General features: G+C 42.4%; 1 protein-coding gene across 8 annotated transcripts in view; it reads right to left on the reverse strand.

Annotated features, from left to right (window-relative positions):
* The window catches only part of RAP1GAP2 (RAP1 GTPase activating protein 2), a 204,673-nt gene that overhangs the window by 46,021 nt on the left and 139,263 nt on the right, over nucleotides 1-19,389 (reverse strand). For 7 of the 8 annotated variants that reach the window (XR_010917989.1, XR_010917987.1, XR_010917988.1 and 4 more), the window contains one exon: nucleotides 1,088-1,123. Coding sequence is in view for 5 of the 8 variants with exons in the window: in XM_067538009.1 (XP_067394110.1) it covers nucleotides 1,088-1,123 (36 nt within the window). In the remaining 3 variants the exon portion in view is untranslated. Of the gene's footprint in view, nucleotides 1-1,087; nucleotides 1,124-6,455; nucleotides 6,563-19,389 lie in introns of those variants that run through there. The other variant, XM_067538012.1, reaches the window with a different exon arrangement.

Genomic DNA, 19,389 nt, shown 5'->3' on the forward strand with positions numbered 1-19,389 from the left:
CCCCAACAAATTTTATTTATCTCCGTTTCTGATAATTCTGTTCTTTATTATAGTTTCAGCCAATTTGCTTGGTACTGAAGTTAGGCTTACCAGCCTGTAATTACCAGGATTGCCTCTGGAGCCTTTTTTGAAAATTGGAGTCACATTAGCTATCCTCCAGTTATCTGGTACAGAAGCTGGTTTAAATGATAGATTACATACCACAGTTAGTAGTTCTGCAATTTCACATTCAATTTCCTTCAGAACTCTTGGGTGAACACCATCTGATCCTGATGACTTATTACTGTTTAATTTATCAATTTGTTCCAAAACCTCCTCTAATGACACCTCAATCTGGGACAGTTTCTGAGATTTGTCACCTAAAAAGAATGGCTTTGGGAATCTCCCTCACTTCCTCAGCCATGAAGACCAATGCAAAGAATTCATTTAGTTTCTCCGCAATAACCTTATCTTCCTTGAGTGCTCCTTTAACATCTCGATCGTCCAGTGGCCCCACTGGTTGTTTAGCAGACTTTCTGCTTCTGATGTACTTAAAAATATTTTTACTGTTACTTTTTGAGTCTTTGGCTAACTGTTCTTCAAATTCTTTTCTGGCCTATTGATTCTAAACCGCATGCACCTGAAAATCATTGCGATCCGTTTCAGGCTGTGTGTGTTTCAGTGTTTGCTGACAGCCTAGAAAGATTGAAAGCCGGGGAGGTGCTTTCAAAGAATTTTTCAACAACAACGTGGGTTGATCACAAAGGGACAAGTCCCTAAGATCTCCTGCTGTTCACCAAGATTCTTCTGGGAAGTTATACATTTTCATCTAATTTCTGATGTTCAGTTTTAGTACCAAAGCATCCTCTGTTTTTTAATATTTTAACAACACGGGACAATATTTTTAATGACACAGTGATATGGAATATGTTTGTGTATTGTAAGATCGCCCTGCCATGTTAAATGTACTTCAAGATCACATTAGGAACTTGCTATACGCACAGCATGTGTCTATTGTCAGTCTGTACAGTTTTCCCAAGGAGAAATAATGCATAATTATAATGCATAATAATGTGTGGTATTGTAACACATCTGCCATGCGACTCACCTGCATTTTTTCCAGCATTTCAAAGAACTCGGCAGACTGAAAAACAAATGAAAGATAAATCACTTGCCTGTTTGGAACAGAAATGAAGTCAAGTTGCACAATTTAGATCTGGACATTGATTTCAAACATCTCCCCAGCTTTGGATATGGGGTTCTGGTTCTGACCCATCTCCAGGTTCAATGGGACCAGAGAGGAGAAAAGTAATTCACTGAGGGTTTTATAAAGAGCAGTTAATTTACACCAGAGATGAATGTTAGATCTTTTCTATTACAAGTGTGACAGTAAAAAAGAAAAAAACTTCATAAAAATTAAATAGCTGAGGTAGGCGGCTACCATTAGTGATGGTAACCCATGAAACCTTCATACTCATATAGTAATAGTCATAACAGCGTGCACACTCTAGTGCCTCCCATCTGAGGATCTCAAAGCATTTTATAGAACGATAGAAAGATAGAAATGTAGGGTTGGAAGCAACCTCAAGAAGTCATCAAGTCCAGCGACCTGTACTGAGACAGGGCCAACTAAGCCAAGTTTACTAACATCATTAATTAAATCTGACAACAGACCTGGAAGGCAGTGTTTTTATCCCCATTTACAAATATAAAGCTAGGGCAAAGAGAGTTGACGTGGCTTGCCCAAATTCACCCAGTAAGTCAGTAGCAGAGCCAGGGGTTAAAACCCTGAAGTCCTGATTCCTACCCCTGTGCTTTAGCCAAAAGAAAAACATTTCCCCTCTCCCAAAATTAGCACCGGTGGCTTTATACCCTCTATGGAGAGAAATATAGTCACACATTTTAGCAGCATCATTACTGTGGTTTGTGTTGTCTCATGAAGCAATCACAGGGCAATATAATTGCATGCACACACACACACAAGCAGATTTGACTTTCCATCTCGTAACGGATCAGTGGTTGACACACACCTTGTCAGAGGACAGGCCAAACTGACACATAACTTAGTGGGTAACAATGTATATGTACAGCGTACGAAGAGCTGCTTTAGGGCAAAAGAGCAGAGATTTTTCTTCCTCAGGTTCAATTTCACAGACTCCTTTCTGCGGGGATTCTGTGAGAACCTCTTGAATGAAGTAGCTCTCTTCCTCTCGCCAGCACAGCATAAGCTATTACCATAACCCACAGAGCTAATCAGCTAATTGCTGAGGAGAAAGATTTGATAAAACAACTGTTTTCTAACCGTGATGATTTAACAGTACCAGTCCTTGCCCTCTTTCGCATTGCATTCTGTCTAGAAACACACAACCTGGTATTTTAAACCTCTTCAATGGAGACAGGAACTACATTTGATCCCAGCTTCACGTAACGGGGCATAAAGACCCTGTTCAAATAGTTAAAACTCACTCCCCGAGCATAGAATCAACCTCTGGTTTGAACCCTCATGGCTACAACTGCCATGGGGCCTAGCTATGAAAGACCCAGTCAACATGAATTACTGTATCCCAAGTGACCATCAGAGGACTGAGCATCAGGGAATCTCGGGGTTGGATTGATCAAAGCCAGAGGAAACCTGGCTGTAAGAAGCCTTTGAGATTTCCTTTGGTTAACTCCAGCTGCAGAAAAGACCTTTTTCCTTCCAAGCACGTGGCTTAAGACCCAAGCACGTGGCTTGCTGGTCCTTTACCTAGCAGTAGGCTTTCCTCGACCTGTCAACCCCACTTCAGTTACCTCAGAACGGTGCTCAGATGCTATAGAGATGAGCACCAGACATGTAGGCAGACAGACCAACAGACAGAAATTTCTGAGTGGTACCTGGTGTACTGTTGAACAGATACGTGTCAAGCGCACCTGCCAGTCAGAGCTCAGATATGTGTACCAACAAGATTGAGTCCAAGGAGCTTTCCCAAGGACAAGTTACCTCTTTATACATAAATTATTCACTCCCTTCAATATCACTAAATTCATGAGATTAGCAGTAGGTGGCTAAATGCATCAAACACACCCCACGATGACGACTCTTTCTTTCCTTGTTTATTGTAATAAGGCCACTTCCCTTCAACTCCCTTCTGCAATTCATTTCATCGCATTACAGTCACTCTTGATATAACAACACTGAAAGTGCTTGGCTCACCACAGGAAGTGCCAGAACAGGGGTCAAAATAAGGCAGCAGGTGGAGCACTTACCCACCTTTATGGCAAAATAAATATAGGGAACATGACAACTCCATTAGCAGGTTAATAACCATCAGTTATTAAATCACTTTAGCATGACTCAGAGTTTGCTTTTCAGTTGTGCAATATAATATTTCACATGATAATCGCCCCTTGTTCAACTAAATACACTATAAAGTAATCTGTTGTCTCAGTTACCGGCCCCAATTTACATTCAGTTTTACAATTTTTTCTTATAACACTAGCAGTATTTGTATTAGTAAACCTAGTGTTCAAAAATCATGACATTAGTTAAAAATCATGAGACCATCAAAATATGTTTGGGGTTCTTTTCATTTACCTTCTGGGTTTTGCCCCTTTAGGGTTCATGTTTTCAGGATAGTTTCTTGGTTTAGTCCCACTTTTTTTTTTTTTTTTTTTTTACTACTTTAAAGAAGTTCCTTTTTAATGTCTGATGCTTTATATATATATATTAACCCAATCACAGGATAGAATGAGCGGTTCCAAAGGTTCACCACGCTGGGAAAATGGGACAGAGAGGGGCTGGGACCATTACTGCAGCCTCCCAGCCACCTCTGCATGCTGGCTGGTGGAAGCCCCCAAACTGGCGGATGGATTTCACCTCCCCAGGTCACCTCTGCATCTCATCTGCACTACCCAGGATTACTTTGGCTTTATGGGTGTGTCTACACTGCACACTGAGCATAGGTTCTGACTCAGGTTTGAGCCCAAGCCCTCCTTCCACACACACACATATCAGTCTGACTTGGATCAGCAAGCACTTAGGTCCCAGGACCCTGCTCTGGGGGTGAGTCAGAGCCCGAGTCCCATTGAGACTCAGATCCAAGGCCTGCCATTTTGCAGTGTGGACGCAGATCAAGCCGCAGGACCTGAGTCAGAAGGTCTGCAATATGTAGCATGGATGTATTAGCACGGCTGTGAGATCTGCGTCCGGCAACTGTAAACCCAGGTTTCCTATGCAGTGTGAACACTCCAGCGTTGAGCTTGGAAACACCACGTCCATTGAAGTGAAGGACCACATGCTCAATGCACCTTTTTATTTTCGTGTCTCCCCATTTGCATGTCAGAGGCCATTTTCGCCTGTTAAGATGGCGCACAGACACAACTGCCTGATCTGCACAAGCACTAGCTGAGAACTGAAAGGCTAAACGAGACAGACTTTGTAACAAAACATACAGATCCCTGCAGCCACAGCCCAATCCAGAACAAATACAGACATAGGCTATTAAATACACGAGTGGCAAGCTTCCAGCAAGCCAGCCCAGCTAAACTCGATTAATGCATCGCTTTGTGAATTTTCAGTCATTTGTAATTTCAGATCTTTTGATCAAACAATCCCAGGGTAATTCAACTGAATGCTCAGTTAGATCCCTATGGGGAAAGGGAGTGGGTGGGGGCTATCTCTTGTCTAAAAATAGAGACAGGCTACTCCTCTGCCCAAAATACACTTGGAAAATATTGGGACACGCCCAATAAACAAACATGTGGCTTTTCCAGAACCAAGCAGAGGAGGAAGCACTTTAAAGGCAGCTTCTGTCCTCCCTCCCTCCTCTCCCCCAGTCTTCTTCATTCCTTTGTTTGCTCACAATGGGCAGCGGTCAGAAAACAGCTCGAGCTCAGGTGCAGGTTACAAGAGGTGTGGGCTAAGGGCTATACAGCTGAGAGAAGGCAGGGATAGTAGCGGCAAGATACAAAGGAGGAGGTGTGGAAGATGGGATTAGCAGCCTTGATTCTGCTCGCTGCTCATTAATGGGTTGAAGAGGTCCCCTAAGCTTGGAGGGCACCAATACTAGAGAGGACGACACTGAAGGCAGCTTTTTAGTGGACTCTGCAGTAAATAACCAGATTTCCAAAAATCAGACAAAAGGATCTGTGTCTAAAAAAGAAAAACCAGAGAGAGGAGAAGAAAGCAGACAACCACTGTATGATCCTTTGGAGACAACATATTAGCCAGAGGATAATTTTCACTATAACAGTAGCCTAGGGGTTGCTCTAGTTTACTCCACACCATGAAGGCTGCAAGAAGCTATCAGCACAACCAAGGAATGGCACAACTTCATGGCAAACCCAGTCTTGCCTCTCTCCTTATGTCTTGCTTCTTTCTACAGTGCTGCACTGTCAGAGCCAGGTTATCAAAAGAATCCAGCGTCCACAACTGGTGCACATTGGGTGCTGAGCACTTCTGAAAATCTGGCTCCTATGGTCGGTGCTTTTGAGAATCTGGTCCCACATCACCTCTGTTCCAGTGGTGGCACGACCCACCCTGAGCTAGTTAAAACGGATTTAGGGCCAGAATACACCGGCAGGGCAATACAAAGCAGCCGATGCCATGTCGCGGGATCTGGCCCACTCTTTAAAGTGGTACAAGCAGACAGTACAATTTGTTAAAAAAAGAATCTATATAAAAAAAAATTCAAGTGGACAGTATTGCCTGTAGCTCCGAAGTACTTCTGCAACCTTAAGCTTGATCATATTATAGTGCACATAAAATCTTTCCATCTTTGACATTGTAGTCAAAACAAATGCGCTTTTCTGATTCTTATCAGCAGGTAACATTGCCTGCTGTAGCGTTAACTTGAGTAGCACAGGCAGTCTACTTTTCCCCAATTCTTGTGCCACTGGTGTTCCAAAACTGAAGTTACTGTATGCCCTTCTCAAATCCTACGGAAAACAAAATGCCACAGTGCAAAGTAATCTCCATTCTTAGTACAGACAAGCCAAACTGGTCTAGTAACTTGGGTTTATAAATGCAAAAATGCACAAGATGAAAATCATTTAGTCTGCATCTCTCGCTCCGTTTCAAATCCCCCCCCCACAGGTCAACATTTCAAGCTAAACTCCAAAAGCACAGAAAAGGTAAAGAGTGCAGAGAGAGTTAATCGTACGTTGTTAGGAAAAGGCATGTTTATTCTATTCACTCAGCATTAGACGCTGTATGTGGACTGTTTATAGCCAAATGGGCTACTGCCGCCCAATATTTATTTAACTCCCACACTACACACTCAGGTTGGTTTTAGTCAAAGTGTACCATGGGTTCGGAACGATTTAATGAAGAAGAAAAATGCAATTAGCATTTGAAATGAAATTCTCCTCGTAAATTATACCCCGAAGGAGTGCTACATGCTGGAAAAAGGCAGCTGACGATCCCACATGGAATGCGCTGGGGCACATAGGCAGTGCACACTTAGCACTCATCTCCCCCTTTTCAGTGCCACACTTACCACGAAGTTCCTTAAGAAATCCATCATCTTCGCAGCATTCCTCTCCTTGCGACTGCCGGGGCAAACTTTTTACACTTTGAAAGCTGCTGCTGCTGCTGAACTTCCTTATTGTGACCAAACAAGGAGCTCCTGAAGTTTGATGCCAGCCTGTCCATCCATGCAGAACTCCCTCTCGAATCCGTCACCTCCCTTTGTTAATGTTTCTCCAAGTAAGAGACATGACAAGACTGTTTTTTTTCTGAGTTAAAGGGTGGGTCAACTCAGAAGGCAGTGTGCCCGAAACAGGTTGTGCAGGAAGCATGCGATAGGGTTTTAAAAGAAAAATTCCTTGCCTCCAACTCACAACTTGGAATGGATTCAAAGTCCTTCTGTGATGTGATGCTGAGTTACAAGGCAACATGCAAACTGCAGTGAGATTTGACATTTAAAGAGCCAAGTAGCATTGTAGTAGAGCCACACAATCACAGGATTGTGAAGTGGGGGGGAGGGAAATAATTGGGGGGTGTGCAGTGCTGGTTGGCCACATGCTGATCTCACTGGCTCCACAATCCCACTGATTTCAACTGAGGTAACTCTGCATTTGTACAAGTGTAACTGAGAGCGGGATATGGGCCTTGGTGTGTCTGGAGCTAGTGCATGGCAGCTAGCATACAGCAGTGATAACAATAAAACCATTACCACTTACGTAGCAACTTTCATATGAGAATAGCATCCGTCTCCTAGTTGGGAGTAGTAGGGCAATGTCGTTACACACATTTCACAGGTGGATAAAGTAAGGCACACAGTTATATAACCTAGCCAGTCCATCTATCTGCTTTCAGAGTCACCATAGCACCCGTCACCATAGTATCTAAGTACCTCACATTTAAATTAAATCTGCACTGCAAGGACTCTCACGGACTTTAGGGTGTTTTCTCCTCATCTGTAACCAGGGTGATGATGGACTACACGACATCATCAGTCCCAGACTGCAAGTAAAATGGTACAGGCAGGGTCCTCTTGTCCCAAATTCCCTGCACTAAACTTTCGCCAATACCACTTTATGTGCTGGAGTGGGAGAATGCAGGCCTCATTTCTATGGATCCACAGGGCAGACTCTATGCTAAGTCTTGGAGACAGTAGCGCCAATGCTGGAAAGGTTTAGTTAGCTGGGGAGAAAAGAGCATCATCCTTGGTACTTGGCAAACACAAACTGTCCAGCCTTGTAATTCCTGGGAAAGGAAACTGAAGTGAAGAGGGGGTCAGCGCTAGAAAGCATAGACTCTGACAGATGTAATTACTCCGAATGAGTTAACTGCTACATCTGTTTCTTTGCTAGCAGCACACAGTGTATGTTGGATGACTAATGAGTTGGGAAACAGACTGTGCTAGAAAAAGTTTTAAAAGTCTGTACAGTCTGCAGCTGTTTTTCACAACTGCAAAGAATCGGAATGTTTGCACCGCTCAGAATAATTTTCAGATAATCCTATGGCACTTCCGCATCTGTCTATAGTCTTTCTATTACCATGGCATCTAAGCCCTAACTAAAGAGGTAAAATACATTCTAACCACTCCTAATCCACTCATCTCTATTCCACACAGTTCGCCATCTACCCAAAAAAGTAGCCATCACTCCCCACCTCTCAGCAAAGGTTTGGTAGCAAAGACAGTTGTGAGCTGCCATATTACTTTTACAAGATGCACTACAGGGCATTACTGCTGTCATAAATAATACCCAGCTACAGCATAACTGTCAAAGCAAATGAGCGAAGGACTTTGGTTCATGTTTTATCCTGGCTTTTCTTTTTACTGAGCTTATTCACTTCATATTTTGCAAAATTCAGAGTGGATCCTTCCATCACTGGGAAGTGTCATCAGTCCCTTGGATTAGAGGACAGCTGCCATTAGTTACTACTGTTCACAATTTAAGGGATGCTTTTAGACCCCCACCTGCTGTTTGATGAGCACATTACAGCCTGGACGTAGTCAGCTTTTTACCACCTGCATTCTAGCTAGGAGATTCGGATGTGGAGCTTGCCACAGTTAACCATGCCCTTGTCATCTCAAGATTAGACTATTGTAATGCGCTCTACACAGGCCTACTTCTCAAAACCATTCAGAGACGGAAGCTGGTGCAGAACTTAGTGGCTCGCTTACTGAGCAGAGCATCTCACAGGAAGCGTATGACTCCAGAGTGCCCTGGAACATGGCACTGGCTGCCCAGTGGAGTTCAAGATTTTGGTTATAATGACCTACAATTACAGTGTCTTCCCCCCCCGAGTTTATTAATTTCATGTTTTGAGGAGTTGTTTTTTTTTTCGCAATTTTCGAGTTCTATGTAGATATCAAAAAATCCGAGGTTTTCGAGCCTCTCTTTCTATATACATGCAGTCGTGTTCCAAACGGTACTACGTTAAAGTGCACTAGGGAACCTTTAATGCACGCCAGCAGGGTCTACACGGACTGATTAACGTGCAACACGTTAGTGCGCTTCAGCAATGACATCCGCGTAATCAAATTGAATTTACTGTATTTCAATTTGATTTGATTGAATTGGATTTATTGTAAAGTTAATGACGGTAGGATGCCTAAAGCCGTGGGCAGGTGTCTATTATTTTAAATACATAAATAAATAGTGCACATTAATGAGGTTCCAGTGTAATGGTGAAAAGATACTGCTAAACAGAACGAAAACTACAATTGCATGGGATGAATTCAGGAACTAGCAGCTCTGAAGGTCCCTTTGGGTACCATCGACAGGAACCCACATTTTGGCTGGCCAACTGCCTTTGGACTGCCTCAGAAGAGAGGTACTTCCGAGAAAACCAGCCAATTATGGTGGCATAATCAGTTATGACAAAGGTAGGTGGGAATTTAGATTAGATTGGGACCAATTAACGTTCTGAATGTTCACCTAGATCATGCGGTATTTAAAAAGTCATTCAGCAATTACTGCACATGCTAGTAATTAATAATTAGTCACCAAGGAGTGGTATCTTTTGATGCAGCAGTGTCATGTTGTTCCAGCTGGTGTTCTGGTAAAGCAATTTCCACATCCCATGTGTTCTGGTTTATTCATCAATATGTTCAGACGAGCAAGAGCCCACAACACATTTCTTCGACCCACTTTAATCAAGAGGAGTTATGCCCATGTCTAGTGGACAATCTGCTTAAATCTGGACTCTGCTTGTTTCCTAAATTCATGAGTCACCAGAAAGGAAAGTTCCTGCTCTTTAAGGATTTGAACCAATTCAGTGGGACTCCTTTATTTGACATAACAGGGGTTGTAGTGGGCTATTAGGAAACATCATCTAAAACAAATCGTTCCCATCTACAGACAATCGCTTCCTTTTGATGAAAAATCTCTCCTTCTGAAACAGTGGTAGTAGCTACCACGTGGTGTAGTTGTATCACAATAGTACCTAGAGACCCAACCAAGAGTGGGGCTCCATTGTGCTAGGCAATTTACAAACATACAGTGAAAGGCAGTCCCTCCCCAGAAGATTTTACAGCTCCATAACAAGAATACTATAGAAACTTACTCAATAAATGTCTTTTCCTTCTCTGCTCCCTTTCTTCAAATTGCCTCAATTGTAAAAGTCCAACTATACTCACATTCCGATACTTCAAGCTTCAGATAGTTCCGACAGTATTAATAGCAACAGCACATCATTTCCCCACTCTTTCTAGTCAACATCAAATTAAATCAATCCAGTCTCCCTTTGCTGGCAATCAAGAATGCATAACACTCAATGAAAGTGTAATTCTAGTCTGCATGAATCGTGCCCTGGATGTAGCAGATTGATAAACAAATACCCATAACATGCTGTTAAATGTGTTTGTATTCCCCATTTTGTTGTGAGGAAGATAATTATCATTTGTAATAGAAGTAATAATAATAATCATAAGAATTAACCACAATATAGAACAGTGGAAGATACAAAGCAAGTTCTGCGTGTTGATGATACACTGAAGAATTCAGTTTCTTACATTTATATGGCACCTTTCATCTCAAAGTGTCAGAATCAAAATACACAGGAACCCACTCACCCACTGCTGGAAGACAGCCGCTCCTGGGGTGGAATGCCTCATCGAGGCAAACAATAAACACACCACATGTTATTGGAAACAGGGAAATTTTGACCAACCGAGCAAAACCCCTGCTCTTACCAAAAAAGTACCTTGGGGATTAAAAAAAGAGGATTGGAAATGTATATGGATAACTGAAATATCCAGAGTTTGAATAGTAAATGTTTAAAAATAAACATAAGCTCTGGAAGAAATATAAACCCACACATTTCAGGGCATGCGTCAGTCACTACCCTTCTCTTTCTTTCCCATAACCAGTTATTGAGGAGTTTCCTCCTCCAATGCAATTGGTGACAGGTTTTTGGACTACATATACTACTAGAACGTACTCCAGCAGACAAAGCATCAATTTTTAAAGTTGTCTAGGAAAGACTCACTTCTATCCCATAACGCATATGGAATTCAGTGTACCTTACGTTTGAACACGTAATCACAGAGACTGAAGTAAATTCACATCTAGGGTGTTCCCTCCAGCTCTTGGCTGATTCACATTAGCTTGGATGCCATGAGAAAAGTTTCTGCCGCTACTAACCATACAGTGTATGGCCCTGATTCAGCAAAAGACTTAAGCACATACCTAAATTTATTTAGCATATTACTTAAGCATGTGTAAGTGGTTTGCTGAATCAATCCCTCTTTTCTGTGAACAAACAGATGACATCAGTTTTCAGTGCAATCAACCCATCATACTTCATCACCACTAATTTTTTTTTTAAGCATTTTTTAGGATGCTGTGACAGGGTCAGACTAGATGGCTACCGGAGAATGCTAGAAGGCCAATATATCAACCCCAGGCTCAGCAAGTCCCTTTTCCCCTGGGGGGAGAATAACCCTGCCCAAAGAGGGCAAAGGATCTTTCCCAGGCCTGGAGGCCTGAGGGAAAAGACCAAGCCAGAAGGGGAAGATAGAAGTGGATATTTGATTCGGCACTACCACGCCCAGTGGGGCTGGCAGAGATCAAGAGCCTCCCCTGGCAAGGAGTCCAGGAAGGGTGCCTGTCCGAGCAGGGTACGGACATTAAGTCAAGGGACACGGGGAAGTAACCCAGGGAAGCTAGCAGCTTTCCTGAAGCCACAGCATGAAGCTGCTACTTGTAGGGTCCCTGGGTTGGGGCCCGGAGTTGAGAGTTGGACCAGGTCCCCCCTACACCTTACTGGCCATTCACTGGAGGGGCAAGAGCCCCAGCGAAGAGGCAAGGGACTGTGAGAACCAGAGACAGGACCAGGAGCCAGCAGGGAGTGGCCATCTTAGAGCAGCTGTATTACCTTCCCCCATCACTAGAGGGTGGAAGAACATTAAGGGGTGAAGCAGTTCCCTGACCTACCGCTAGAAGGAAGCGCTGGACCCACCGAGGTAGAGGAGGGCTTTGTCACAATGCATAACCGGACTTCTTAAATGAATGTCTCTCACTTAAATCAAAGCGGGTGGGGGAGAAGTTTGAATAAAAAAAAATGAAACCACATTAGTAGTCACAATGTATTTTCAGTGTGCAAATGCATCCAAATCCGACTTGCTAATAATTGTTGTCTTGTCATTAGATTCCATTATGATGTAACTGAATTTGAAGGATGCATCCTCGAACTTGCGTCAGAACGATCATTCTGGTTTGTAATGATTGTGACTATTATGGAACAGATATTTTAGGGCCTTATTGCACAATGTATATCTGAATTACAGAGACTAATGGTGCCAGACAATGGTATGGACGGCATATGTACAGAACCTATAGAAACAAAGCCAGCAAAAAGATACAATAATATCCCAGTGACACTTCACTATTAATCACAAGAGTTGGCTGAAAATTTTCTAACAAAACCTTTCCCACTCAGAAAATGGGAGTTTGCCTAAATCAAAATTTTCTGCAAGAAAAGATCAATTTCAGCTGAATTTTCTGTCAGAAAAATCAAAAGACATTTCAGGCCAAGAAACCAAAACAAAATATTTTTTTATATTTTCCAAATGGACGTTTTTGTAAACATTTCAGCCTGTGAAAAGTTTCATCCTGCCGACATTTTGGATCCATCTGAGATGAAAACAAATGTTGAAATATATACATTTCCTGTGGGAAGGCAATTCTATTTTTCTATTAGCTCTGTTAAACACAAACTACAGCCACTCGTTATTGAAAGACCAGCAATATGAACAAATTCTAATGAAACATGAGCCTATTAAGTGCATGATACATAATATGGGCTGTGCCACAAAATAACCTTACTAAGACATTGGTACTCCTAAACCCCAAAGAATCATAGCCAGGGCTGAACTAAGGCAAATGGGATTGTAGTCACAACCCCACACTTTGCCATGATCTTTCCTTTCCTCTGGTTGGCAGCAGGTTTCAGTTAAGATGAATGGGGTAGTTCACATCCCTTGGAGCTACTGCAGACTCAGACAGGTATCAGTTACCATTGGGTCACGTCTTCAAGATTTTGAGTCCATGAGGGCTAGGAATCCTATTTCTTTTTAAAATGAAAGCCAAGAGTCTGGTCCCATCATATGACTACAAAGGACGGGCTCTAAGCATTCTACTATAGCGTTTGTGTCGACCTAGCCCTGATTTCGTTTCACCCAGGGGCACACACTGTGCGCCCTTTAAACCACAAAAGACTTTTAACCACGAAACAACTTCACCCTGATGTCTGTTCCAGTGTACAAAAAATTAGTCCTTCATTAATCAGGATCCTATAGTCAGTCTTCTCATTACCATAACGACCTTCTAAGAGAATGGTAATCAGTTACTAATCAATTTCTGATCTCTCTCTCCTCCCTCACCTTTTTAGATAATTCACACTCACGTGGAATTTGTACCGCCAATAATGCAGGCAGTGGAGAGCGATCTTTGAAGACAAATGTGCATGGCATTCTCTTTTCCACCCGGGGAGAGAGAGATTTTTGTTAGGGATATTGCTTCAGCAAGTTAGCAGAAAAGAACATGATGTTATGGTTATTAATTCTTTCTACAATGCTTCATAAATTTATGGAACATTACAATTGGGCAAAATGATCCTGGCTCTGAGGAGATTCTAAAGGTATGTCTTCACTTCAGATTTAACTCAGCCTTTTACTCAGTCCCTAACCCCGATCCTGTCCACACGCACAAAACTCTCACTTGAGTTTGGTGGTACTTTAAACCTGGGCTCACTGGCCCTGCTATGAATACAACCTGGGGCTGATACATTGCCCTTCTTGATCATGAGGATGCAGGCTAAATCACTTTTGTGTGCTGATAGTTGTCCGTTGCCTTCCCACAGGTCCCCCCATGTTCCTAGAGGGACAGACATTCTCCCACAGTGCACTAGGAAATTATCACAGAGTGGCTCAGGGTACTATAGCACAAAGCATCATGAGTTGTGACCCCAAAATCCCTAGGGACACACGTGGGGGAGCCCAGGAACAGTGAGGACACAGGAACTCATATATGGCTTTGCAGGTGGGTCTGCTCACGCAAGGGCTAGGTTAACCTGGGAGCCAGCCACCCGGGCTAACTCTGCTAACTGCAGAGAAGCAATCTGTTATTCACCTCAGTGCTTGGTGCTTTCATTTCAAGCTATCCTCTAGGGATCCGGTTACTGGCAACAACAACTTTCTTCCCCTCCCCGCCTTTAATTATTACCTAAATAAATACTTCAAGAACACAGCAACCCTGGCAGCAAACGGGGCACCCGCGGCTAACTGCCCTCGCTCAGCCTGATAGTTACGTTGCAAGCTTTGCGTTTCAGGCTAAACAGCTCTCTTTACCACAAGGTGGAGGTCACCAAAACACACAAATCTTTTCACGTGAAGAGGGGGACGACTGTGCCAGCCCGGGGAAGTTGAGACAGCTTCAATGTTTTCACAGGTGCTCAGGCAAAGCAGAGAGTTGGATTTCAAAAAACAGCTTTGTCAACATGTGCTGGAAGAATTCGAAGACCCAAGAGCCTGAGGAGTCGTAGAAGGAGCAGTGGGATCATGTAGTCTGACCTGCCCTATGAGGCAGGCTGTAGGACTGCCCCAAAACAATTCCTAGAGCAGAGCTTTTAGAGAAACATCCAATCTTGATTGAAAAATGGCCAGTGCTGGAGAATCCACCCCGACCCTTGATAAATTGTTCCAATGGTTAATTACCCTCACTGAACAATGTATATCTGGTTCTGGAAGGCAAATGACCTACATCCTGCAGCTGGAAATTACAGCTCCCCTCCCCCTCCACACGCACAAAAGAACACAGCGAGGTTGTAAACTCTGCTCAGTGAAAGGGCAGGCAGGGAGCAGTGAGTCCAAGACAGGGAGAACAGGGGAAACTGTGTCTTGCTAGGTGGTTTTGCTACCTCCAGACACTCTTCTGCTACCCAAAAGCAAACAGGTTTTGCAGAGAAGTTTGCAAATGCTCACTGCTCTCTATCCGGTGTTGTATAAATATAGGAATCACCAGACAGGATCAAACCTGTGCTCTGTATAATCCAGTATCCCATCTACAATGGTGGCCAGCACCAGATGTTTTAGAAGAAGAGGCAAGAACCACACAGGAGGCAGATGTGGGACAAACTGGACAGGTCTGTAGTTCACATGTGACAACAAAAGCCAGTTAAATATTATTGATGTCACTGCTGTATGTTGGTGCTGGTTCTGAACAGGTACAATCTGAACAGCAACTAAAAAGATTCCTGTACTTACTGGGCTTCACCTGGTTGTCTTTAGGCCAGCAGAACCTTGGGCCCACTTCATCTTTGCCCTGCACCACTGTGCAATCATTTATAGCAGTGCAACATGGATGAAAAAAGCTACAGATTCAGAATCGGAGCATTTTGTATTCACTTTGCACCGGTAAAAATGATCACACGCAAAGTGAAAGTCAGCTTCCCGGGTCTGACTTTCAGAGATTCAGAGCACCCAACACCTCCAAGCTGAAGTCAACAGCAGAGCTGGGCAGAAAAGTTTTGTTAAAACCCTTTTTTTAAAACAAAAAATGCCATTTTCGTCAAAATTGGAAGATTCTAAAGCCCACATTGATTTTGAGGGGGGAAAAAAAATCAAAACTTTTGTTGTTGTTTCAGAAAAATTTGCCATTTGCTTTCAAATTTTTGTTTCAAATGTTTGGAATTTCATTTCACATTTTATTTTCTGGCTGTTCTTATTTGTATTATATTTACATTTATTTTTAGTTACATTTATATTTTCATTATTTTATTTTCACATTATTTCATGATAGCTCAGTCATAATGTGACATAGCTGACATATTTTATTCTATTTTTAAAATCACCAAGGGCAGCTGCCACTTGGTGCTGATACAAACATCCTATCTTCTTTTCTAGATCAAAGTGTCTCCTGTTTGTGTTGTAATGAAACAGTCTGACACTTCTCTGGGAGATGTGCTTGCCCAAAGACTCCAGGAGCAGAACTCCAGGCTGTGCGGCAATGTGGGATTCTTGAAAAGAAAGGTGCTATGTAAATGTAAATATTACGGGCCAGCACTTCAGTGCATGTAAACCAAGACAGATCCACTGACATCAGGGAAGCTGTGATGTTTTACACTCGCTGAGGGTCTGGCTGTACTTCTGATGGTGTCTTTATTTTTTCATAATATCGACCTATTAAAGAAGGCCACAACACCACGGCTTTAATCAGAGGATTTCAAAACACTTTACATACATTAAGTCTCACGAGCTCCCTGTGAATAGATGAGCATACTTGTCCTTACTGATAGATACATAAATGGAGACAACATCAGGGATGACACAGTGAATGAGTGGCAGCACTGAGAACAGAACTTGTAATCCCGACTCCCGATCCCTCTCTAATGAGCAGACTGAAGCTGGAATTTGGTCAAGACCGTGAAGCTCTCACCTCTAGTCTTGTGCCATGACATTGCTAATAGGCACAGGTGACTAGGACTGCAGCTGAGATTTTCAAAAGCTCCTAGGGGAGCAAGGTGCCCAACTCTGATTAAAATTAAATGGAATTTGGACACAAAGGACCAGATTTTCAAAGGTATTTAGGAGCCTAAAAATGCAGATAGGCACCGACTGAGATTTTCAAAAGCATAGAACCAGGCTAGGCACCTGACTCCTACTGATTTCAAACTCATTTAGATGTTTTTGAAAATCACTCCAGGTGCCTATCTGCATCGTTAGGTGCCTAAATACCTGGGAAAATAACTCCTTTAGGCGTCTTTGGAAATCTCAGCTCTCATTTCTACATCTTATCCAAAAGAAGGATGACTCACAAAAATTCAGAACTAACCAGTCAATATCAGATCATGAATACAGCTTTTCCACAGACCATCATAAAGCAACAAGTGCTAAATGCAGAAGATCAGATTTAGCCTACTGGAAACTGCTTTCCATCTATCTACATTTAAAAAGGTCACACGTCTTCTGCTGGAGACAAATGAATTCCCAGCCTTAAACACCTGCAAAATCAGGGTTGGGCAACCCAAATCACAGAAGTTACAGATTATCTCTCAGGCAGCACAACCAATTTGCTTCTCGACAATACTGAAGTTTAAACATGTGGGTGCGTTTGCTGTCACAGTGAGCTTCTAATGTAGCCTTTTGCGTTTCAAGGCAACGTTAGCTCGGTAAATGAAGGAGGGCATTTCTATTAAAGCAATATCACGCCAAGCAGTACGTATATAAATGTTACATAGTTTATCCTTCACATGACTTAACTTGCTCTGAATTGAAGCACATACATTCTGGTTATAACAGTCCATTTACTCTCTAAGTGTGTCTGTGATGATCAGATAAATGGCCTGACACACTGTCTTAGACTGATAAGTCACAGTGTTGCATTGAAAAAATAGATTGCATTAGGGGAAAAATGGATTGTTGATATTATTCAAGCATGGAGAAGTCATACACTGTTGATATTCTAAAAGATATTGAGTTGATTTTGCACAGCTTTGACTTTCTAGGCCAAATTTCATCCCATTCACATCCTATTATAGATGGGCAACCATTGTACCTAAAAGCAAAGCTCCATGTGAATCTTCATCTCAAACACCCCCATGAAAAAGGTAGGTGGTGTAGCCCAGTGGAAAAAGCACTGGAGTGGAGTCACCTACAGAGTGTCCTGGGAGATTGGAGTGCTGTCTGACTGGTTTATGGATGTTATCATTTTTTATGTCTGATTTGTGTCCATTTATTCTTTTGCGTAGTGACAGTCCGGTTTGGCCAATGTACATGGCAGAGGGGCATTGCTGGCACATGATGGCATATATTACATTAGTAGATGTGCAGGTGACTCTGTACTACTCTGTAGCTGACTTGAAGTTGCCATACTTCTACAAAAAAAACCTTCAAAAACAGACTTCAGCGAGAAACTGCAGAGCTGGAACTCATCTGCAAACTTGACACAATCAAACTGGGTCTGAACAGGGACTTGGAATGGTTCTCTCATTACAAGAAGTAATTGTCACTGTTCACACACATTCTCACCTTCTAATCAATGGTTGTGAACAGGCCTCATCTACACTAACTGAATGGACTTTGCTAACACCTACCCTTCTCATTGTTGTTCCTCACCCTTGGATGTATATATATATACCCCCTATCTGATTTCTATTTCTTGCATCTGACAAAGTGGGTTGCAGTCCACGAAAGCTTATGCCTGCAGAAATTAAATTTGTTAGTCTTTAAAGTGCTATGGGACTCTCATTCTTTTTGCTTCATTTGAGTGATGACATTTAAAATTCCTAAAACCTTCCTCTAGGGCATTATGGGCTGTTCTCCATATTTGAACAAGAGCAAAAACAAAACAAAAAGCTTATAAATCCAAGGAGGAAAATGTGTGATGAGAACAATTCAGCAGCCCTTCTACATGAAACAGGTCATAATAAACACATCTTTTAAAAAAGCCCATAGAAACCTCTTTCAATTTAGGTTTGAAGAAAACATGCCTTTTGTTTTTATGAACACTTGGCATTTCTGAAGCTTTCTGGCACGCCAGCAAAAAATCAAATCAGACTACCACCTGCAGTTTGCTTAACAAATTGAATGCACTCACATGGTATGTTGTTTCCAGGATCCAGCGACCTTGATTACAATGCATAATTTAGACCAGACTCTGGAATTGTCACTTTCACTTTGGAGCAGATGAGTTTGAGTTTTAGATTTTCACCACATTCTGACTCACCTTTTTTAAAGGATAACCGCATGTTACGTAAAAGATTGTGGAATCCTTTAATCTCGTTGCAAAGCCGAGTAGGTCACTAATCGTCTTTTAATTGCCTTAATTACACAATGATAAAAATGAATAATCAGCAACGAAACAGGAACCCTCCAGTCTTGCCAGTAGGTCTGATCCTGTTTCTTAAACAGAACTGCTTGGTGATTTCTATGGGAATTTTGTCTAAATCACAAGAAGAGAGGATCAGCATTTAAGTTAATGAGAAAGGCTGTAGACGTTCATGTTTGTTTTAAGGCAGTTCACATTATTTCAGACCTATGGAGTAATGTCTTTATATTTTTTCCAGGCTGTTTTTTTAATAGTAACTAATAGAAACTTAGTACATAAGTTTAAAAAACTGTGGAAATCCAAATTTCAAAGTGGTAGAGGTCTGTGCTTCGGAGCTGGAAGTCCTTGACTGAATCCCCATGGATGACCCCTGGTTGAGGCAGCGTTGCCTATGCCACTACTGAAATGGAGTGCAGGCCTTCTGAGGCCCCCTAGAGTATGTCTACACTGTAGAGCCAGGTCTGTGGCTTTGTGGACTCTGCATTTCCAAGGCCACATTTGAGCATTCACATCACATTGTAAACCTGCTTGACTCAGGTCTCACAGACATGCCAACGCCTCCACACTGCACTACATGGATCATTCTGACTCGGGTCTGCAGCTTGAGCTGAGCTGCGTCCACACTGTGAAATGACAGATATTAGACCTGAG

This window comes from Emydura macquarii, unplaced genomic scaffold, assembly GCF_026122565.2.
Source record: "Emydura macquarii macquarii isolate MOO-44397 ecotype Brisbane River unplaced genomic scaffold, CSIRO-AGI_Emac_v2 contig_450, whole genome shotgun sequence".
NCBI classification, from domain to species: Eukaryota; Metazoa; Chordata; order Testudines; family Chelidae; genus Emydura; species Emydura macquarii.